We start from the raw sequence: 24031 nt of genomic DNA on the forward strand, positions 1-24031 counted from the left end.
TAGGTAATGGTGTATTACAATTTTCTCTGAGAGGTGAGGGTGACTTGAGTCTATTTTGAAGGTACAGTTAAACAGGATTTGCTAATAGATTGGATACAGAATGGGAGAGAAAGAGGAGGCAAGGACACCTTCAGATTTCATTTAGACTTCATTTTATTGATTTTTTTTTTTTTTTTTTAGACTTCATTTTAGATTGAACACATAGCAAGCTTGGCTTGCCATTTATTATGACAGGGAAGACTATGAAGAGGAAATTGTGAGGGAATTTCAGGACTTTTGTTTTACATATGCTATATATTTTAACTATGGTGCTGGAGAAGACTCTTGAGAGTCCCTTGGACTGCAAGGAGATCAAACCAATTAATCCTAAAGAAATCAATCCTGAATATTCTTTGGAAGGACTGTTGCTGAAGCTGAAGCTCCAATTCTTTGGCCACCTGATGTGAACAGCCGACTCATTGGAAAAGACCCTGATGCTGGGAAAGATTGAATGCAAAAGGAGAAGGGGTTGACAGAGGATGAAATGGTTAGATAGCATCACCAACTTAAAGGACATAAACTTGAGCAGACTTGGGGAGATAGTAGAGGACAAGGAAGCCTGGCGTGCTGCAGTCCATGGGGTCACAAAAATTTGGACATGATTTAGTGACTCAACAACAACAACAACAACAACAAAGAAAATTAGGATACAATTTAGAGAAGGAGAAGGGATCCACCACTCTAGAGATTCATTTCCCTGTCAGGAAATTTTTCCCTTCTTTCTTCTCTAAGTTTTCCATTCAAGCTGACTGTCTTTCATCATATGCTCAGTGATACTCCAGAATAGCATGCTATCATCTCCTACCTAGTGCTTCAGAGACTATTATGGGACTTCCCTGGTGGTCCAGTGTTTAAGAATTTGCCTACCAATGGAGGGGATATGGGTTCAATCCCTGATCCAGGAAGATTCCATATGTCACAGGGCAACTAAGCCCATGTGCCACAACTTCTGAGCCTGAGTGCCCTACAGCCCATGTTCCACAACAAGAGAAGCCACAGAGTAAGTCTGTGCACCACAATGAAGAGTAATCCTCGCTGGCCAAAACTAGAGAAAGCCTAGGAGCAGCAATGAAGAACAGCACAACCATAAATAAATAAATTTTTAAAAATCATTTAAAAAGAAAAGACTATTATTAAGGCTACTCCTTTACATCAGAAATTCCATAAGCACAAAGTAGGGGTGGAATGTATTATAGAGTAAAATGTCATCCTTCAAAGCTCATTACAAAGCCTTTGGCTTTATCCCCAGGCTTCCTCCCCAGTCCTTAGACACTCACATGGCCAAAGATTTGATGGTACAATAGGACAAAGAAGACAAAAAGAGGTTACATGAGGCCTCTCTCACCTTCTCTTCTTTCAGCTAACAAGAAATTATGAAATTTCTTGTTATATGAGTATATGAAATTCATATATTGAATATTGAATTTCAACTCATGACATCCCTAAGAAAGGCTTGCCTGCTCCTCTCAACTCCACAGGAGGGGACCCATACCCTCTATCTCATCAGAGTCCTTGAGATTTGAGCTCACTGAAGCTTGGGTCTTCTTTCCTACCATCTCCATCTTTCCCAAGTCACTGCCCAGCCTGTTTGAATCTTACCTCGAGGTCCTGGAGACTGCTGTTGGGCTCTCTGTCCTCTGATAAAAAGCCACAGGATGACGCCGAGGAGGATGAGGAAGGTACCAACCAGGAAGGTAGGGATGATGATGATTTCATACTGCTGTTCCTGGATAACTAGGTAGGAGATCAAGCAAGAAAAGATTGAAGAAGCAGCCTAACCGGACTCCCCCTCCCCATGAATCTTCAGCTCACTGTATGTGACATGATTATCTCTTCCTTCTGATCCCTCTACCACAACTGAGATCAGCTCCCTGATCTGAATCCCTATGCCCCTGTTTCTCAGCCCAGCAAGTATATCCTGTGCCTCCTCTCTCATTTTTCCTGCTGAGATGAAAAGGCAGCACATCTTTATCTCTGATTGCCACTCTCCCCCACCCTGCCCACCTCCTTCAGAGACAATGATCCTTAGCGCCAATTCCTTTCTCACCACTCTCTTCATTTTATTAGAAATCAAATGATCTTTCTTCCAGAATCTCTTCAGATCTTGTGCATGCATGCTAAGTCACTTTAGTTGTGTCCGACTCTGTACGACCCTATGGACTGTAGCCCACCAGGCTCCTCTGTCCATGGGATTCTCCAGGCAAGAATACTGGAGTGGGTTGTCATGCCCTTCTCAAGGGAATCTTCCCAACCCAGGGATCAAACCCATGTCTCTTATGTCTCCTGCCTTGGCAGGTGGATTGTTTACCTCAGCTGCCACCTAGGAAGCCCTGTTCTGAAGCCCTTTTTAGATCTTAATCTCCATCAAAAATCAGAGGATGGATTTCTGTATCATCTGTACTTACTACACAACTTGTCACTGAGACTGCATTCCAACAGCATCCGCATCACGCCCCTCTCATTTCCCATCACAACGCAGTGGTCCACTCCAGTGCTTGACCCCTTGAGGATGCACAGAGCACCGCTGAGAATGACTCCCAAGGCCTAAGTTGTTCTGAAAAAAATAAAATGGAGCACACAGAACTTTAAAACACCTCTCCAGATCACTGGTTATCAAGTATCTGGCTACCTGAAACTCTGAGCCACCAATTCATCTATCTATCTGATGTTCAAGCAGGAAGAAATTGTTTCTTCCTGCCATTTTCCTTTTATACAGCTTATCTAGCCCTGATCTGGTCTGATCCTTTCATGCTGTTGTTTCTCAAATTATTTTAAAGGCTCCCTCCTGCCCTAGACTCCTGCTCTGATGATCAAGTTCACAAATGTAAAACTGTGGTCCATGGGAACAGATGTGGGAAAGATTTATCTCCCTAGCAGCCCTTAAGCAGGTCTAATTTTCTTTTTCTGTGTATCTCCTAATTTTTTAAACAAAACACTTAATTTCATTTTTATACAAACCTAATTCAGACCATGAACAAATAGTTGGTGGATTTCAAGAGAGATGAGTTATACATTTGCTTTCCTTCTCTAACATACCCCTACACTGCATTCTCACTACTAATGAGCAGATAGCAGCTATCAATAAAACTATTTAGTTTTGCAGCTCCTGAAGCTTCCTCTGTTCTTCATATAAAGATAGACATAGACCCTCATTCTTACCAGTTATGGGTTAAAGAACTTATGGGTTCTTTAACTTATGGGTTCTTTAAGTTTCTTTAACTTATGGGTTAAAGAAAGTGTCAGTGCTAAGCTGTCTTCTCTTTTTTTAAACAAAAAGGAAATATATTCATATGATTCAAAAATAAAACTACAAAATGGTATGCTATGAAAATCTTTTTTCCACCCCACCCTTCTCTGTCTATCCAGTTCCCAATTCTCCTTCAAGGAGACTATGGTTACAAGTTTCTTGTTAACGTGGCCAGAGATTCTTTATATGTTTGTACTCTACACAATCAGCATATGCTGTGTTTAGTCACTCAGTCATGTCCAACTCTTTGCAACCCCATGGATTGTAGCCTGCCAGGCTCCTCTGTTCATGGAGATTCTCCAAGCAAGAATACTGGAGTGGGTTGCCATGCCCTCCTCCATAATAATAATTCCATATTATCAGCACACAGTTCCAAAAATCCAGTCTTTTCTTTCTGAAGAGAACTAGTGGTTACCACTCTTGCATACATGTAAAAACTTAATTTTGCCCTTGGTTAACCTGATTCTGTGGCCAGCAAAGCCAACTTCTTTAATTCTGATTGGTCTGAAACAAATATGGTGATTTCCCACTGCCTAGGTTAACTCTAAACAGATGATCTAGTTCTGTAAAGATTTAATTACAAGGTAAAATTTAGAAATTCAGAATTGTAGCTTATATGATAAATACTATATTATACAATATGACATTAGTCATTTCATGCTCCTTTCTGTTACATCATATGTTTTGCTTTATTATTGATACTGCTTGCATGTGTGCTAATTCACTTCAATCATGTCTGACTCTGTGTGACCCTATGGATTGAAGCCCTCCTGGCTCTCCTCTGTCCATGGCATTCTCCAGGCAAGAATACCGGAGTGGTTGCCCCACCCTCCTCCAGGGGATCTTCCTGGCCCAGGGATCTAACTCACGTCTCTTACATCTCCTGCATTGGCAGGCGGGTTCTTTACCTCTAGCGCCACCTAGGAATCCCTATTATTGATACTGATAACCACTAATACCCTGTACCATGCATCCAACCTGGACTGGCGATTCGTTTCACATACGATAATTTACATGTTTCAGTGCCATTCTCCCATATCATCCCGCCCTCACCCTCTCCCACAGAGTCCAAAAGACTGTTCTATACATCTGTGTCTCTTTTGCTTTCTCACATACAGGGTTATCGTTACCATCTTTCTAAATTCCATATATATGCATTAGTATACTGTATTGGTGTTTTTCTTTCTGGCTTACTTCACTCTGTATAAAAGGCTCCAGTTTCATTCACCTGATTAGAACTGATTCAAATGTATTCTTTTTAATGACTGAGTAATATTCCATTGTGTACATGTACCACAGCTTTCTTATCCATTCATCTGCTGATGGACATCTAGGTTGCTTCCCTTTTCTCCACACCCTCTCCAGCATTTACTGCTTGTAGACTTTTGGATAGCAGCCATTCTGACTGGCGTGAAATGGTACCTCATTGTGGTTTTGATTTGCATTTCTCTGATAATGAGTGATGTTGAGCGTCTTTTCATGTGTTTGTTAGCCATCTTTATGTCTTCTTTGGAGAAATGTCTGTTTAGTTCTTTGGCCCACTTTTTGATTGGGTCATTTATTTTTCTGGAATTGAGTTGTAGGAGTTGCTTGTATATTTTTGAGATTAATCCTTTGTCTATTGCTTCATTTGCTATTATTTTCTCCCATTCCGAAGGCTGTCATTTCACTGTGCTTATAGTTTCCTTCATTGTGTAGAAGCTTTTAATTTTAATTAGTTCCCATTCATTTATTTTTGCTTTTATTTCCAATATTTTGGGAGGTGGGTCATAGAGGATCCTGCTGTGGTTTATGTCAGTGAGTGTTTTGCCTATGTTTTCTTCTAGGGGTTTTATAGTTTCTGGTCTTACATTTAGATCTTTAATCCATTTGAGTTTACTTTTGTGTATGGTGTTAGAAAGTTATGTAGTTTCATTCTTTTACAAATGGATGACCAGTTTCCCCAGTACCACTTGTTAAAGAGATTGTCTTTTCTCCATTGTATATTCTTGCCTCCTTTGTCAAAGACAAAGTGTCCATAGGTGTGTGGATTTATCTCTGGGCTTTCTATTTTGTTCCATTGATGTATATTTCTGTCTTTGTGCCAGTACCATACTGTCTTGATGACTGTGGCTTTGTAGTAGAGACTGAAGTCAAGTAGGTTGCTTCCTCTAGTTCCATTCTTCTTTCTCAAGATTGCTTTGGCTATTCAAGGTTTTTTGTATTTCCATACAAATTGTGAAATTATTTGTTCTAGTTCTCTGAAAAATACTGTTGGTAGTTTAAGGGATTGCATTGAATCTATAGATTGCTTTGGGTAGTATACTCATTTTCACTATATTGATTCTTCCAATCCATGAACATGGTATATTTCTCCATCTATTTGTGTCCTCTTTGATTTCTTTCACCAGTGTTTTATAGTTTTCTATATATAGGTATTTTGTTTCTTTAGGTAGATTTATTCCGAAGTATTTTATTCTTTTTGTTGCAATGGTGAATGGAATTGTTTCCTTAATTACTCTTTGTTTTCTCATTGTTAGTGTATAGGAATGCAAGGGGTTGAGGCTGGTGTACTGGGATGACCCAGAGGGATGGGATGGGGAGGGAGGTGGGAGTGGGGTTCAGGATGGGGAACACATGTACACCCATGGTGGATTCATGTCAATGTATGGCAAAACCAATACAATATTGTAAAGTAAATAAATAAATAAACAAATAAAACTGGGGCGGGGAGGGGGGGAACCACTAATACCTTATTGAGGCAGAGTGTCTCAGTTCTGGAAACACGTATGCAAAGAAACCTCCCAGCCAGCTGAATCTTCTTTTCACTCTTTCTGGAGCTCCATGAGTTTGTCTGAGGGAATGAAAATTAAACAATTTCCTTACAACTCAGAAGACAGGCAGGTGAGTGACTGGTTGACAGAAGCCTAAGTCAACAGAGGAGTAGGCAGGAGAAACATCTTAGAGAGAAAAGGAAAGTCTTATCTGTGGGTTTGCAAATAGCAAGGGATCTATGAAGATAACAAATTGTAAGATAGCAAAGTCCCTCTGATCTAGTTTGTGAGGCAAAAAGGTAAGGTGAGAGTTCCCACAATTCCACAAGATCACACAAAAGGGAAAACACTCTGCAAGAAACAGCAAGCCTTGAGAGGGTGGCGAGAACAAGTTCCTAAAAATAAAACGTTAGCTCAGCCAAGACAACCAAACATAATTTGAAAATGTCATTCTGATTCTTCTTTCTACTTACTTCCTTTTTGGTGCATTATCAGAGGTAATTATTTTTATTCAGGGAGCAGCCAGTTAAACAAGTTTGACTCTGGGAAGTCAGTTCTGTGAGTACCTCTCTTACCAGACACAGGAGGAAGAAAGGGGCAGGTGACAGCCAGCTCCAGCTAGTGAGCTCTGCCCAGAAACCAAACTACACACCCATTGACACATACTTGAGCACAAAACATAAAGTTCTGTGTGTGTGTCCCCACGTGGAGTTGCTCAGGGTGGAAACCCCCAATGACAACACATAGCCACGCACACCTGTGTCCAAAGACCCAAGTCCATGCTCATACCCTTTCACTTAGACGTCACACTTATACAGAGCATTCACCTTTGGATGCAACGTGACTTTCTATTTCATTTCCAGAGCAAGGTTCTCACCACTAGTTTTATTTGATCAGCCCTTAGACAGTTTAAGGGCTTCCCAGGTGACATTAGTGGTAAAGAATCTATCTGCCAGTGCGGAAGACAGACGCAAGAGATGTGGGATCAGTCTCTGGGTCAGGAAGATCGCCTGCAGGAGGGCATGGCAACCCACTCCAGTATTCTTGCCTGGAGAATCCCTTGGACAGAGGAGCCTGGCAGGCTATAGTCGATGGGGTCACAAGGAGTTGGACACAACTGAATGACTTAGTCCAGCACACACAGCACAGAGTTTAAAGACACAGCTTAATAACAAGTAGCAATCAGACGAAATTGGACACTGGAGCAAGGAGATAAACCTATATTCTGTTGTTGTTTAGTTGCTAAGTCATGTCCGACTCTTTGAGACCCCAGAGACTGTAGCCCGCCAGGCTCCTCTGTCCATGGGAATTTCCCAGGCAAGAATACTGGAGTGGGTTGCCATTTCCTTCTCCAGAGGATCATCCTGACCCAGGGATTGAACCTATATATACCTATATGTATATGTATATATATTAGAGGAAATTAAAATAGGAATTGGCTCACAAGGCTATGGAGGCTGAGAAGTCCTACAGTCTGCTGCCTGTAAGTTGAAAACCAGGAAATCTGAGGCCGTAATTCAACCTGAGGCTGGAGGCCAGAAAACAGGGGTTACAGGGTCTGAACTCCAGATTCTCCTTATGCCAACATCGCATGGTCTTCACTGAAGCTTTGCAGTATGTTTTAAAATAATTAAGTTGCGGGGATTCCCTGGTGGTCCAGTAGTTAGGACTCAGCACTTTCATTGCCAAGGGTCTGGATTCAATCCCTAGTCGAGGAACTAAGATCTTATAAGCAGCTGCTCAGTGTGGCCCCCCTCAAAAAAATTCAAATTATTAACTCTGAGTCCTACAGTGTTCTCTTTTTGAAGATTGTTTTGGATACTTTCAATCCCTTGTGTTCCTTTTTAAATGAAATTTAGAATCAACCTCACCATCCCTAAAAAAAAAAAATCTGGAATTGTGGCAGAGACTACATTGACTGCATATATCAACTTGGGAAAATTGTTGTCTTAATAATATTAAGTCTTCCTACTTCCTATTGGATGTCTTTCCATTTATTCTGTTCTTGCTTCATTTCCTTCATTGATATTTTGGAATTTTCAGTGTACCAGTCTCATTTGCTATTGATAGCATTTACAGTTCCATGGCCTTGAGAGGATAATTAGAATCTGTGTTTGATTGGGAGATACCACTGAAAGTTCTGTCTCTGAGAAAATCAGTTCTAAAACAGGTTGGACAGTACATGCCTCCTAGAGGCTGGCCAGACATGCCATATATAAGATAATAGCAGCCCACTACTGATCTTTCTCATATCTGGATAATTATGGAGACTATAGAGCACCACTTTCTGTGGCTGTCAAGGTCAGAACCCAGTTTCTTTCTTCTTCTTTTTTTTTTTTTGACTGTCTTGAGTTGGTTTAAATTTCTTAGGTTGCAATGAATCAGTGGGACTAGAGAGGGTATCCAAAGAATCACAGCTCTAAATTCCTACCAACAGGGACTAAAGACTTCACCTTCCAATGCAGGGGGTGCAGGTTTGATCCCTGGCCAGAGAACTAGATCCCATATGCCACAACTAAGTTTCTTGCCACAACTAAAAGGTCCATGTGCCACAACTAAGACCTGGTGAAGTCAAATAAACAACAAATATTTTTTAAATGAATAAATAAATTGCTTTCCAGATGTTTGTACAGTAAGCTCTTTCCAATGATTACACTTTGGCCAGAGAAATCTATAATATACCAAATAAATGTATATAATTTTTAAGGAATGCACACCTATAATACTCATACATCCATGAAAACCTACAGGAAACTTTACCACACAAAGCCTACCAAAGCACTCAGATCACAAAATTCTTAATTCACTTGTAACAATAGTATTTCTCTCTACATCATTTTTGTCTCTGCAATTCTCTCTGAATACTAATATATAAATTCCTTGGTGGTTCAGTGGTAAAGAATCTGCTTGCCAGTGCAAGAGATGCAGGTTCAATCCCAGGATCTGGAAGCTCCCCTGAAGAAAGAAATGGCAACACATTCCAGTATTTGCACCTGGAGAATCCAATGGACAGAGGAGCCTAATGGGCTACAGTCCATGGGGCCACAAAGAGTGGGACACAACTCAGGAACTAAACAATATTCAGTTATCACCTGACTTTGCTTGCCCATTCTGTGTCAAGCTAGGAAGAGTTACAGCTGGATGCCAAACCTCCTGGGATGACCCTTCCTGTGGGTCCAATTCTAACCCATCTGACTATTAGAAGAATGTTCTAAATCTGTGACCAAACTCTGTCTCCTTCAAACTATATCTCACTAAGTAAAGCGAAGTCACTCAGTCGTGTCGAACTCTTTGTGACCCCGTGGACTGTAGCCCACCACACTCCTCCGTACATGGGATTTTCCAGGCAAGAGTACTGGAGTGGGTTGCCATTTCCTTCTCCAGAGGATCTTCCCAACCCAGGGATCGGACCTGGGTCTCCTGCATGGTAGGCAGATGCTTTACCATCTGAGCCATCAGGGAAGTCATATAAAAAGAAAAAAGTATGTTGGCTACTGCTTCATCTCTTAATTGGACTATAAAATCCTTAGGAATATAAAACACTCCTATATGCCTTATGCTTTCATGCCATTACCTCTCAAATTATTTTTAAAGGCTCTCTTCCCATCCACGACTCCAGCTCCAGGGCTCTAGTAAACAGCCCTGTCTGAACAACAGTGGTCAGTGGTTTATGGTGGAAAAGTATACCTTCCCTATAGTCCTTGAAAGTGAAAGTGTTAGTCACTCAGTCATGTCTGACTCTTTGTGACCCCATGGACTGTAGTCTGCCACCCTCCACTGTCCCTGGAATTCTCCAGGCATGAATACTGGAGTGGGTTAAGTTGGTCTAGTTTTCTTTGACTGTGTCTCATTTCTTTCCTAAACAAAACATTTAATTTCATTTTTAATATTTCTTTATTTATTTGGCTGCTCCAAGTCTTAGTTGTGGCACTCAAGATCTTTGGTTGTGGCATGTGGGCTCTAGTTCCTTGAACAGGGATCGAACCTGGACCCCTTGCATTGGGAATGCTGAGTCTTAGCCACTAGACCACCAAGGAAATCCCTAACTTCATTTTTATACAAAGTATTTCAGACAATGAATAAAGAGCTGGAAGATTTCAAGTTCTCTCTTCAGTGCCATGTATTGCTAAATGTAGGGCATTGGAATCAAGGGTCCAGGGAGGCTGTGAAACTGTTAATTCTGATAACTGTATTTGGTGATTGGAAAATATGTACATAGCCTGCCTACAGTTTATACATACCTATGGTGCCAAATCTCCCAGGCAGGACTCTAATTAAAACAACATTACTGCCTCATTTGTGGTTATCCATCCTTGTTTTTTCTCTTGTCGTTTGCTTCTGACTTTCTATTCACATATTAAAAAGTGTAGTTTGGGACTTCCCTGGGGGTCCAGTGGCTAAAAACCCACCTTCCACCATGGGGGGTGGGGGAGATGGGAGGGAGCGTCCCTCATGGCTCAGTGATAAAGAACCTGCCTGCCAATGCAAGAGACACTGATTTGATCCTACAGGCCTCGGAGCAACTAAACCTGTGCACACAACCATGGAACTGGTCCTCTACAGTCAGGGAGCCACAGCTACTGAGCCCGCACACCTAGAACCTGTGCTCTGCAACAAGAGAAGCCACCACCATGAGAAAGAAGCCCACACACCACAACTAAGGAATAGCCCCTACTTGCTGCAACTAGAGAAAAGCCTACATAGCACAAAGACACAACACAATCAAAAATAAGTAAATTACTTAAACTTTTTTTTTTTTAATCTACCTTCTAATGCAGAGGACACCAGTTCATTCCCTGGTCTGGGAACTAAGACCCCATATGCTGTGTGAAATGGCCAAAAAAAAAATTTTTTTTTCCTCCTTGAACTGAGAATCTAAAGGGAGGAATAGAGCTATGAAGAAGGAGATACAAATAGGAAGAGAATGAGAATAAAATGGGAAGTAAAATCTACCCCAAATGTTTGCAAGACTGCAGTCTAGAGACAATAAAAGTTAATAATCACAACTGGTATTGAACTAAACGTTCATATTAGTTCTCCCAACTCATACATAGTTACAATCCAAGTACAATGCATATCTGTTTTATTACACACAAAGACAGTTTATTTGCAACAATAACACAACTCTCCCTGGTGACATTTCTGTTCAGTTAGCACAGGGATGTCACAGATACAATCAGCAATTCACCCATGAATGTCCAGAAGAAACTCTTCTTACCAAAATATATCTGCAAATAGAACTTTAAAAATTTGACACATGCTCCTGTACTCTGTCTGCCTACATGTTGTGAGAAATTCCTTAACAGACTGTATGACACCTGGTCCCATCTTGTAAGGTGTTAGTTAAATCTGTTATGCCAGCCTCGCCCTCAAGCTTACCACCCACATTTCAACGCAAGTGGATCTGCCAATCACATTCTTTCCATATAGACAAGTGACCTGTGGCCTATAGACAAGTGGCCGCGCTGGGTTAAGGGGGTTATTAACAGCTGTGGGCTATGGGGCAGAAGATGTGTGCGCAGGCTAAGTCACTTCAGTTGTATCAGACTCTTTGTGAGCCTGTAGACTGTAGCCCACCCGGCTCCTTTATCCATGGGATTTCCCTGGCAAGAATACTGGAGTGGGTTGCCATGCCCTCCTCCAGGCGATCTTCCCCAACTCAGGGATAGAACTAAATCTCTTTTGTCTCCTGCACTGGCAGGTTCGTTCCTTACCAATAGTGCCACCTGTGAAGGCAAGGGGCAGAAGACAAAAAGATCCAAAGTGAGGAAGATAAAATATACAGAGATGACACCCTGAGATGGGGACCTCTGTCTTCTGGTTCAGTCGCTCAGCCCTCCCATCTCTTCTGCATCACCCTCACCCCGAGCTGTCTAGCCAAAAATAATTCACTTAATAAATAGAGTGACCATGTTAAGTTGAAATCACTACAGAGAAGAACTGCTCAAATCTAGAGGACTCCAGAGCTACTTTACTGACTGCTTACTTTAACTGAGCAGTCCTTCCTGTTTTCAGGACCAATAAGCATACTGATGAAGTACAAAGTGCATGTATCATGCTAGGCACTTTCACACTAGGAGGAAGCTGAGGTTCAGAGAGATTAAGTTCTGATTTAGCCTGAGTTTAAAAAAAGAGAGAGAGAAAGTAAGTAAACTTCCAAGAAAGGTTTCATATGTAGTTTGTTGGTTGTTTTTTTTTTTTTTCCTTTTGGCCATGCTGCTTGTGGGATCTTAGTTCCCAGACCAAGGACGGAACCCGCACCCCTTCAGCAGTGAAAGTGCAGAGTCCTAGCCACTGGAACACCAGGGAATTCCCAGTCCCCAGCCCTTTAACTACAAACCCAGTGTTCTTTAAGCTGCTTCATTACAAGTATGTCCTTGTCACTCAAATGGACAAGACACATAGCGTCACAAAGGGGTTATGTCAGAATCCAAAGCAATCATGAAAACCACAACGCTGAAACTAAATTTCACCAACAAATACACCATAAATTGGAAAGAACATGTGAGCAGAATCTGCCTCTGTGTTCTTCCCTGTTACCTAGGAGCATGTCTGAATGTCTGTCTTCAGAATGCATTCAGAAAATAAGCATAAATCAGCATTTGCTTCCTCAGTCCAAGCAATTTCCCAGGCAAGAGTACTGGAGTGGGTTGCCATTTCCTTCTCTAGGGGATCTTCCCAACCCAGGGATCAAATCTGGATCTCTTCCATTGCAGGCAGATTCTTTGCCATCTGAGTCACCGGGGAAGCCCAAATTTGCTTCCAGTACTCACCAAATGATGGAATTCGGGATCACTTGCTTTGTTTGTTCATTTTCCTGGATCTGAGCCCAAGCCTATTTCTATCTTCCGTTTTAGGGGGAAGGACCTGAATTCAGACTTCCACTGTGAGCCCCGGAGGGGTTGAGGTAGGGAGTCAGGAAGGGGCCAGAACCCCCAGGGGACAGAGCACACAAATCATTCAAGACGCCCTGCCAGGTATCAGAGAGCCTCTTGCTCCATCACCCTCCTGACGCACGCTCCGGAGTGGACGAATGGACAGAAGTGGCGGCTCTCTTTAAGCCCAAGAGACTTGCACAGATAACCCGCCTCTCTACCCAGCGATATCTCCTGGTGGAGATGAGGCGGAGAGAAGAGGAGTTACCGGCACATGATTCACCCTCCGGTTCTTCTCAGATAGGAAGGATTATGACTCTTCTGATCTCCACCCTCCTCCTAGAGACCTGGGGCTTGAAATGCCCTTTGGACCATAAAAAGGGGGGGGGGGGGGGGGCGCTCCATCATGCTGCCTGAAAGTCCTGACCACATTCAAACAAATTATTTTGACAGTAAGACAGAACGTTATCAGCTTTTCTTGCTTCGTTTACATGTCAGGAATTTTCACCTCTTTCAGAATTCCTGAAATACATGTGATATACAGTAGAGATGAGAAAGTTCTAAACTTTATCTTGGCTCCTCCTGAAGACCTTGCTCCATAGGGGAAGAAATGGAATCCAAGATAGGGAGCCCCGGGACACCTAGGGAAATCAAATAGCATCAGATTTTAAATATCATTACCGACATGAACACATTTTATGTCCTTTCAAGTGTTATATAAATTCAAAAGGTTTTTAATATAATTATCATTTTACTTATAACATTGCTGATTTCATAACCCTCCATCTACTACATGCAAACCTCAAAAGTTCAAAGATAATATATCTTAAAATATATGCTGGCTATTTTCTCTTCCTGAGATTACTGTTGTTCAGATGCTAAATCATGCCCTGCTCTTTGAGATCCCATGGACTGTAGCCGGCCAGGCCCCTCTGTCCATGGGATTCCCCAGGCAAGAATACTGGAGTGGGTTGCCTTCTCCAGGGGATCTTCCCGAGCCAGGGGTTGAACCAGCATTTTCTGCACTGCAGGCAGATTCTTTAATGCTGCACCCCAAGCACAGAATAAGGGTTAGTGATAAGAAAGAAAAGCCAAGAACACACAACCACTGCCTGCTCTCAGCACAAAGCTGCCTCTGACCCATCCGTGTTCACTTTCTCCTACCTGAGATCGAAGATGCCTGTATCTGCTGCTGGCAACTTGTTTCACATGCCTGGCTTCTGCCACTGCCATTCACACTGCATTTCCAAGGACCAGTCCCCACTTAGCTGTTCACCCTGCTTGGTTTGTCCTTCTAAAAGAGGGGCTTCCGAATGTCAACTACAAATTGGCACTTACCAAGAACATTGCCAACAACTGAACAGCAAAGGCATTTGCCATCTGCCTCCATGGAGGTTGAACCCCATGCTGCTATAGCTGTTGACCTTCAACAACTCCTGAGGGAGTTAAGGGTGGAGTGAGGCACTCTGTGCTCCAGGGAATCTGGTGGGACAGGTCTTTAAATAGTTGGATGCTTTTAGGAACAGATTTTATGATCTCAATCTTTGCATCTCCTCATATCTAGAGAAGCGTCAAATCCCTTCATGGTGACATCAGATCCTCATGACTAACAAAAAACCTTTTGTAAAATGAGTGCTTCATGGTATTGAACTCCCCCTGCACCAAAACCTTATATATTGACTTTCCCCCACTGCCGCTTTGGAACAGTCTCTCAGAGCTATCTGTACATCATGAGAAACACTGGGCTGGAGGAAGCATAAGGTGGAATTCAGATTGCCAGGAGAAATATCAATAACCTCAGATATGCTGATGACACCACCCTTATGGCAGAAAGTGAAGAAGAACTAAAGAGCCTCTTGAGGAAAGTGAAAGAGAAGAGTGAAAAAGTTGGCTTAAAGCTCAACATTCAGAAATTTGAGATCATGGCATCCAATCCCATCACTTCATGCAGATAAATTGGGAAACAGTGGAAACAGTGTCAGACTTTATTTTTCTGGGCTTCAAAATCACTGCAGATGGTGACTGCAGCAATGAAATTAAAAAGCACTTACTCCTTGGAAGGAAAGTTATAACCAACCTATACAGCATATTAAAAATCAGAGGCATTAATTTGCCAACACAGGTCCGTCTAATCAAGGCTCTGGTTTTTCCAGTGGTCATGTATGGATATGAGAGTTGGACTATAAAGAAAGCTGAGCACAGAAAAATTGATGCTTTTGAACTATGGTGTTGGAGAAGACTCTTGAGAGTCCCTTGGACTGCAAGGAGATCCAACCAGCCCATCCTAAAGGAGATCAGTCCTGGGTGTTCATTGGAAAGACTGATGTTGAAGCTGAAACTCCAATACTCTGGCCACCTGATGCGAAGAACTGGCTCATTGGAAAAGACCCTGATGCTGGGAAAGATTGAAGGCAGGAGGAGAAGGGGATGACAGAGGATGAGATGGTTGGATGGGGAGCACCAGCACTGACCTGGTGCTATGATTACAGAGGCAGAGGTTTCAATTTCTAGTTCTGTGTTGGTAGGTGATTCACCTACCATATCGCCTGACCTTGTCATTCCTTCTCATCCTAATTTTGGGACCAGGACACCTGCTTCTCTCCTGGGGGCAGTAAAGAACTACAGACAGCAGGAGGAAATGAATGACACCAGAAAAGGGGTGGGCCAGCTAAGAAGTCCACACACCTAGTCTCTCCCCCTCAACTCTCTAATTCCAAAGGCTCGCTTGCAACTGTATCTTGTGACCCACATCATGGTAGCCCCACCAGTTTTCATTCCTGTCCTCTATCTGCCTGTAATTTCCTATGGGGTAATCAGAAGAGCTTCCCCAGTGGCTCCATGGTAAAGAACCCATCTGCCAATGCAGGAGACTTGAGTTCAATCCCTGAGTAGGGAAGATCCCCTGGAGACAGGAATGGCAACCCACTCCAGTATTCTTGCCTAAGAAATCCAATACATTGAGGAACCTATTGAGGAACCACAGTCCGAATTGCTTGCTGATGGTATCATATTTTCTACTTGGGAGAGAGCTAAGTTGGAACGTCTGGAAACAAAGTTAGTATATTGTCTCCATTCAACTGTGACAAGTAGAAGGAACATAGGCACCAAGGTCAGGAATGCAAGATAGATTTATCTCGATCTTCCAATGTCTTGGTTTTCTAATCTTTAATCTGAGATTATCATGAGCACTTACCTCAGAGGATTCTAGTGAGAATTAATGAGAATGAGAAAATGTTCTTCAAAGGAACAAACTGTGCCATTTGCAGAGACTAATATGGACCTAGAGACTGTCACACAAAGCAAAGTCAGAAACAGAAAAATGGCATTGTTTATTAAAGCATATAGGTGGAATCTAGAAAAACAGTACGGATGAATATATCTGCAAAGCAGAAAATAGAGACACGGACATAGAGACAAATGAACACCAGGTGGGGAAAGGGCTGGGATGAATCAGGAAATTGAGACTGACTTATGTATACTACTATGTATAAAATACACAACTAACATTAACTCAGGGCTCTGTGGTGACCTAAATGGGAAGGAAATCCAAAAAAGAGGGGATATAGGCATACCTCTAGCTGATTCACTTCGCTGTGCAGCAGAAAATAACACATTGTAAAGCAACTATACTCCAGTAATTTTTATGGCAAAACCCACCGCAATATTGTAAAGTAAAGTAATTAGCCTCCGATTAAAAAAAAAAAAAAAACCTGATGCTAAAAAGGTAAGAGTAATAAAGCTTCTAAAGTGAAAAAAAAAAAAGTGATAGTTACACCTTCCTCTTCCAGCAAGAATTCATGAGTGTTTACTTTGTATACATAATTACTTTTGGATACATAATTACTTTTATATAATTATGTAGACATAATTACTTTTCAGACCAAAGGTCCCAACTCAGTGTTCCTAAATAGCACATTCTACCTGACAGTCTCGAACTAATTTCTACTGCCCCACCATGATGATCTCAAGACAGTGTGACTTTCCTTCAAAGCACTGGCATAAATGTGGATATATTCCCTTTCCTCTAACACAGGCACCATATAATGAAAGTGCTGAATGACTTCCTTAGTATTGCCCTTTCCTTCTCCAGGGGTCAAACCCAGGTCTCGTGCATTGCAGGTGGATTCTTTATAGCCTGAGCCACCAAGGAACCTACTGGAGGATCAGTTCAGTTCAGTCACTCAGTCGTGTCTGACTCTTTGCAATCCCATGGACTGCAGCACACCAGGCCTCCCTGTCCATCACCAACTTCCGGAGTTTACTCAAACTCATCTCCATTGAGTCGGTGATGCCATTCAACCATCTCTTCCTCCTGCCTTCAATCTGTCCCATCATCAGTGTCTTCCAATGAGTCAGTTCTTCGCATCAGGCAGCCAAAGTATTGGAGTTTCAGCTTCAGCATCAGTCCTTCCAATGAACATTCAGGACTGATTTCCTTTAGGATTGTCTGGTTGGGTCTCCTTTCAGTCCAAGGGACTCTCAAGAGTCTTCTCCAACACCACAGTTCAAATGCATCAATTCTTCGGCGCTCAGCTTTCTTTATAGTCCAACTCTCACATCCATACATGACTACTGGAAAAACCATAGCTTTGACTAGACAGACCTTTGTTGGCAGGATAATGGAGGATAGTTGGAAAATAAATTCAGTGAGCAAAAAATGCAGAACCACTGTGTGTGGTCACGAATGTGGGTGTGGATGAGGAAAGTATGTAGGCATGTATTTTATTAAATAGCAGTGAACAGTTCTACTGGCTTGTTATCTTAATATAGCCTCAGTGCAGGCCCACAGCGGCCCCACCTCAGCTGTGCTTCCTGCTCTGAACTTACATGCATGAGAAAGGTGCTTTGTTTTCAGATGCATCTTTGCTTGAAGTCATTTATATCTTCCACAATAAAGACCCAAAAGGCATAACCCTAGGCTTTGGCTACCTTTCAGTATTTCTATTACAAGTCTCAGAAGTATAGCCCAGTGAATTTTGAAACACAATATACCCATATTGTTGTTGGTTATTTTCTCAGTCATGTCTGACTCTGCAGCTCCATGAACTGTAGCCCACCAGGCTCCTCGGTCCGTGGGATTTCTCAGGCAAGGATACTGGAATGGGTTGCCAGTCCATACTCCAGGGGATCTTCCCAACCCAACCCCTGTCTCCTGCATTGGCAGGCGTATTCTTTACCATTAAGCCAGCAGGGAAACTCCAATATACCTGTTTCTGCCATTAATTAGCTGTGTTCTCTTGAGCAAATTACTTAATCTCTCTTATCTCTCTTAATCTCATTTTCTTATCTGTTAAACTGAGTTTATAGTATTATCTATCTCCAAGAGTCACTGTAAGAATTAAATGATACTTAGAACAATACCTAGCACATAACAAATAATATTTATTACTAATTATTCCTGTAATAATTATATAAATAAAATATTCCCATAATAATTACTACTATTATTCTTCAAATTATGATATCTACAAGTGATTTCTCCTTTTGGATAAGATTTTCATCCTAGGCAGTATTAATATAATGACATAATACCACAATTAGAATACTTATATGTCTATGGATCACAGGAATAATAAAATTACTTCCTGAAATGTAAATTTAATATGGGCTTCCCTGGTTTACAGAAGGGACTTCCCTGGTGGTCCAGTGGCTAAGGCTCTGCACTTCCAATGCAGGGTGTCTGGGTTCAATCTCTAGTCAGGGAACTAGATCCACATGCCACAACTAAGAGTTTACATGCTGTACCAGAGGTCCGACACAGCCAAATAAATAAACCAATATTTTAAAAAATATCCTTACAGTAAATATTACCTAGGTTTCTACTACAATTTTCTCACTTTCCTTCTGAGAAGTACCTGCTTTTTATAAATGTTAAATTTTCAACTCTCCTGCTCTCTTTTAAAAATTGCTACATGGTTTGAAATTTAAATATCATATACTTAGAATAAAAGTAAATAAAACAGATTTCAGATTTCCTTTTCCAGACTCTAACCACCCCCAATTTAAAACCAGTGTGGTCAAAGGAACTTTGTAAAAGTTTCAAAGCCCAAGATGATGCATCAGTTAAGTCAGAATCAAGAAACAGTCTTGGGAATGGGAGCCGAGTCCTGGGATCTGTTAAAGCTCCAAAAGTTAATTCCAACATGGATCCAATTTCGGGAACTTTGCCTTAAACCCTCATCACCTTCCTTTCTTATTTAATACAGATGTAATCCATCAGGCTCTAATTTAATAATAAAGTTCTAGATTGGCTGCTGGGTTTATTATCCTCTCTCTCGCTCTTGCTCTCTCTCTCTCTCTGGCCAAATTTTATCACTTCCCTGTGCTTTAATTCCTAATCTCTAACATCATGGATTACGATTATCCTTGCACTATCTAATTAGAGACATTCTGATAAATGAGATAAAACATGTGAAAGGACTTTTAAAGTTTTAGAATAAAAGGATTTCAGAAACCCAAGGTAGAATTATTCCCCTCCCAACACACACACACACACATATACATACACACACATACACATATACACACATACATACTCATATATACACACATGTACACATGCATACATAAACATATGTACATACATACAGATATATACACACATACACACAGGCCCATTGCCATCTCTTCTGAAGAATCCTGGCTCCCCACAGGTAAAGCTTTTCTATAGTAAGACCTGGGGAACTGTTAAGCCTTGTCTATATATTCCAGAGAACTTCAAGACAAGTCTGCTCACTGCCCCATCATTTACTAGTCATACTTTTTCTCCTTTCATACATCACTGGGGCTTCTCAGAAGGCATGGTGGTGAAAAATTTGCCTGGGGCAATGCAGGGGCTGTAGGAGACTGTGGTTTGATCCCTGGGTCAGGAAGATCCTCTGATGTAGGAAATGGCAACTCACTCCAGTATTTTTGCCTGGAGGAGTCCATGGACAGAAGGGCCTGGCGAGCTACAGTCCTTGTAGTCGCAGAGTTGGACACAACCAAGCAGCACTTGTGCATCTTTCCCTCAAAATGGCTATGTAAACAAGTCCTTCTACTAGAATCTCGGTTTGCTGTCAATAGATTGAGATCTATAGGAAAATCAACAAATGTAAGTGTACCTCCACAAAGATGCAAAAAGCAGTTTAAAGCAAAGTGATGCAAATGTTGCCTGAAACACCTGCTCCTGGGTTGTTGATTCATCCTGGGAATAAAAATGTGGCAGTGACATGAACTTTCCTTGATCTTATTTTGCTTGATCTTACTTTTTGAAATGAAAGAACAAAAGATGGGACTTGCCTGGTGGTCCAATGGCTAAGACTCTGAGCTCCCAATGCAGGGGGCCCAAATTTGATCCCACATGCCACAACTAAAAATCCTGCATGCCTCTACTATAACCTGATGCAGCCAAACACATAAATAAAAAATAAATATTTTTAAAAAGAGCAAAAAAGGATTAAAACAAAGAGAAGACAAGAGAACAAAAATCATGAGGTTTGTGTCTACACTCAAGAGGAAAAGCCTCAGAATTTTTGCCTAACATTTATTTAATTGAACAACAAAAATACATTAAGTACTGTTTACCATCCCTTGCTCCGGTTTCCTCCATTTGAGCTTCCCAGGCAGCATTGTGGTAAAGAATCCGCCTGCAATGTGGGAGACCTAGGTTCGATCCCTGGATCAGGAAGATCCCCTGGAGGAGGAAATGGCAACCCACTCCAGTATTCTTGCTTGGAAAACTCCACAGACAGAGGAACCTAGCGGGCTACCATCCATAGGGTAGCAAAGAGTCAGACACGACCGAGCACACAATGTATTTTTGGACCTTTTTCCAGACCCCAGGTAAGAAGATTCAGTTTAGGCATTCCACGTTATCTCCCTCCTTTCCCGATAAACCCAGGCTCTTTCCCTGAAGGAGCATGGAGCGGAATTCAGACAATAAACCAAGTGAAGCAATCTGCTTTGGACTCCACCCTTAACTGATACAAATTAGCACAGCTTTCTTGACACTGGTTTGTGCTTCCTACTACTGCCTGGTACATTTTATGGCATATAGTTAAAACGACAAACACTTATACAATGCTCACCACCTGTCAGGCACTGTTCTAAACACTTCACATAAAGATGAAGGAACTGTGTCACAGAGAGGTTAGGTAACTTGCTCCGGATCACAGTTAGTAAGCAGAGATTTGGAACTCCAGCCCAGGTTGTATGGTTTTAGAATCAGTGCTTTTACTTTATACTACACACTGCTCCCCTAACAGATTCTCAAAAATAATTATTTAAAAAATTAAAATTGCCTTTAATATTGTTTTTGTGGGGTTTTTTTGGGAAATAAAGTTTACAAAGCATAAAATGCACCCTTTTTAACGTGGACAATTTAGTGGGTTTTAGTATATTCACAAAGTTGTACAACCATCACTGCTACCTAGTTTTAGACTATTTTCATCACATCCCTTAAAAAAAACCCTGTTCTAGGGCCTTCCCTGGTGGCACGGTGGTAAAGAATCCGCCTGCCAATGCAGGAGACACCAGTTTGATCCCTGGTCCAGAAAGATCCCAAGTGCAGAGGAATAACTAAGCCCATGAGCCACAACTATTGAGCCTGTGCTGTCGAGCCCGGGAGCCGCAAATCCTGAGCCCACGAACTGTAACTACTGAAGCTGAGCACCCGAGAGCCGGCGCTCCCCAGAGAAGGCACCGCAGTTAGAAGCCCGTGCACTGCAATGAAGAGTAGCCCCCCGATTGCCACAACTAGAGAAAAGCCTGGGCAGCAGTGAAGACCCAGTGCAGCCAAAAGTAAACAAACAAATAAAAACCTGTACCAAGAGCAGCCCCTGCCCAGCGCCCACCTCCCCACCCCGAGCTCCTGAGCAATCACTAATCCATCATCTTTACGGATTTGCCTATTTTGGATATCTCTTACAAATTGAATCATATAATCTGTGACCTTCTGTGCTTGGCTTTAGCAAGTTTCCAAGTTTCATCCATTGTATTAATGAGGGTTCTCTGGAGAAACAACCAATAGGATATATATATATATATATATATATATATGAGGAAATTTATCCCATATATAATAGGATATATATATACACACACATATATATAAAAGAAACAACCAGTAGGACATATATATATATATATATATATATACACACACACACACATATATATAAGAGGAAATTTGTTATAGGAATTGGTTCACAAGGCTATGGAGGCTGAGAAGTCCCACAATCTGCCATCTGCAAGTTGGAAAGTCAGGAAATCTGGGACTATAGGGATCCCAGGATCTGAAGTCCAGATTCTCCTTTTGCCTATAGTGCATGGTCTTAATCACCGCAGCTTTGTAGTACATTTTAAAATAATTAATTCTGGGGACTTCCCTGGAGGTTCAGCGGTTAGGACACAGCGCTTTCACGGCCAAGGGCTGAGGTTCAATCCCTGGTCAGGGAACTAAGATCCTGCAAGTTTTTATATACCTTACCTATGGAAATCACTGCTCCCCAGACACCCAAAATTTCTTTAATGTTGAAATAAAAATCACAAAAGTGCAGCACCTAATATCACTATGAAACCACATAACTCAGTTATGAAGATACAGGGACTTTCAACCAGCACAGAGTCCTGTCCCAGGGTTCAGTGAACTTTGTCTCAAGGATTTATCTCACACACTATCTGAATATATATAAACCCACAACTTGTGGCCTGCTGATACTATCAAAGCTTTATTGCTCATCTGTTTGTAGATAATCTAAGCTCATACCTTTAAATTGGCTTGCCTCTATTTCCCAGTCCATGTTACCTCAGTCAATTAAAAATAATTTTAATAGCAACCCGAAGGGGTGGGAGGGGGTTCAAAAATGAGGGGATATATGTATACTTATGTCTAATTCATGTTGTTGTACGGCAGAAACCAATAAAACATTGTAAAGCAATGATCTTTCAATTAAAAAGAATTTTTTTAAAAAAAGAAAAAAAAATAGCAGCCCAAGATGAGAAGATCTAGAAAGATCAAGGTAGTGGTGGTGAAGAGGAGGTGCTTTACAGATAACTATAGAATCACATTTCATTTATCTGCATTTTTTTCCAATCCTGAAAACTTGGCGTGTTCTTCAAAGTTATCTTCAGTTTTATGAAAGAAAGCCACTTCAGAACAACCCATGACCATTTTAACAACTTCATAGCGCATGTGGAAAATAAGGTCTAAGTGCAAAGGTGACTCATCTAGGGTCAGAAAATAAATCAGAGATCTAATCGGATGTGGGACTTTCTGATCATGAATCCATTATTACCCTTAATGAACATGGGTGAGGACAAGAAAAACAGGATGAGACTTTGAGGTCATTTAGTGTTAAGGGAGCTATTTGGGCCTCAAGAAGGAATATATGTTTACATATGGCTGATTCATCTTGCTATGCAGTAGAAGCTAACAAAAAACTGTAAAGCAACTCTACTGCAATAAAAATTAATTAATAAAAATAAAAGAAGGGATGCAAACATGCCAAGTTCAACTCTCAGTGTCAAAAAATCATTCTCCTCCCATACTATAATTGAAGAAACCAGCGCTATCTCCTGGGCCACTTCAGACACACCTCCCTGCTAAAGAAACTCTGAAAAGAGCAACACTGCCTTCCATTTCTTAGTCTGCTTTACAAGAACACTATGAGATGCAACATGAATCCCACAAATGAATTCTAAACATGTACAATCGGAAGAGCCTTTTGAAATCAATCAAAAAAACCTAGCCTCCGTAACTAGCTGATGAGGAAACAGGCCCATGGTTCAGGTGTTTTCCAACAGCTAATTAGCACTTGAGCTAAGACTAGCCTTGTGTACCTTGAATGTTCATCTGGTCCTCTTTCATTACAATTTTCCACCCTTTAAAAGGCTGACTGGGGAAAAAAAAAAAAAAAGGGCTGACTGGGTATTGGATCTCTATTTATCCAGTTTTGTATGGATGAGGATAAGGAAGATGATCGTAGTTCTTAGAATTCATCATGTGCCTACAGTTTCATAGTTTCTTCTGCCTGTCAAGCCTTTGGGTTGTATATGTGTCTGAATTAACCTCAGGAAATCTACCGCATACATTTCTGAGGTTGAAGAGACTTTACATTCCAGTTGTATTTTCATTG

The 24031-nt window shown here is 41.4% G+C and overlaps 1 protein-coding gene across 5 annotated transcripts in view; it reads right to left on the reverse strand.

Moving 5' to 3' along the window:
* Positions 1 to 24031, reverse strand: part of STYK1 (serine/threonine/tyrosine kinase 1) — a 50172-nt gene that overhangs the window by 14807 nt on the left and 11334 nt on the right. For 4 of the 5 annotated variants that reach the window (XM_043882504.1, XM_043882506.1, XM_043882508.1 and 1 more), the window contains exons 2-4: positions 6018 to 6119; positions 2445 to 2593; positions 1639 to 1773 (exon numbers count right to left, since the gene is read on the reverse strand). In XM_043882504.1, the coding sequence (XP_043738439.1) occupies positions 1639 to 1773; positions 2445 to 2508 (199 nt within the window). In that variant the 5' untranslated portion in view covers positions 2509 to 2593; positions 6018 to 6119. Of the gene's footprint in view, positions 1 to 1638; positions 1774 to 2444; positions 2594 to 6017; positions 6120 to 12812; positions 13031 to 24031 lie in introns of those variants that run through there. The other variant, XM_043882505.1, reaches the window with a different exon arrangement.

This window comes from Cervus elaphus, chromosome 22, assembly GCF_910594005.1.
Source record: "Cervus elaphus chromosome 22, mCerEla1.1, whole genome shotgun sequence".
NCBI classification, from domain to species: domain Eukaryota; kingdom Metazoa; phylum Chordata; class Mammalia; order Artiodactyla; family Cervidae; genus Cervus; species Cervus elaphus.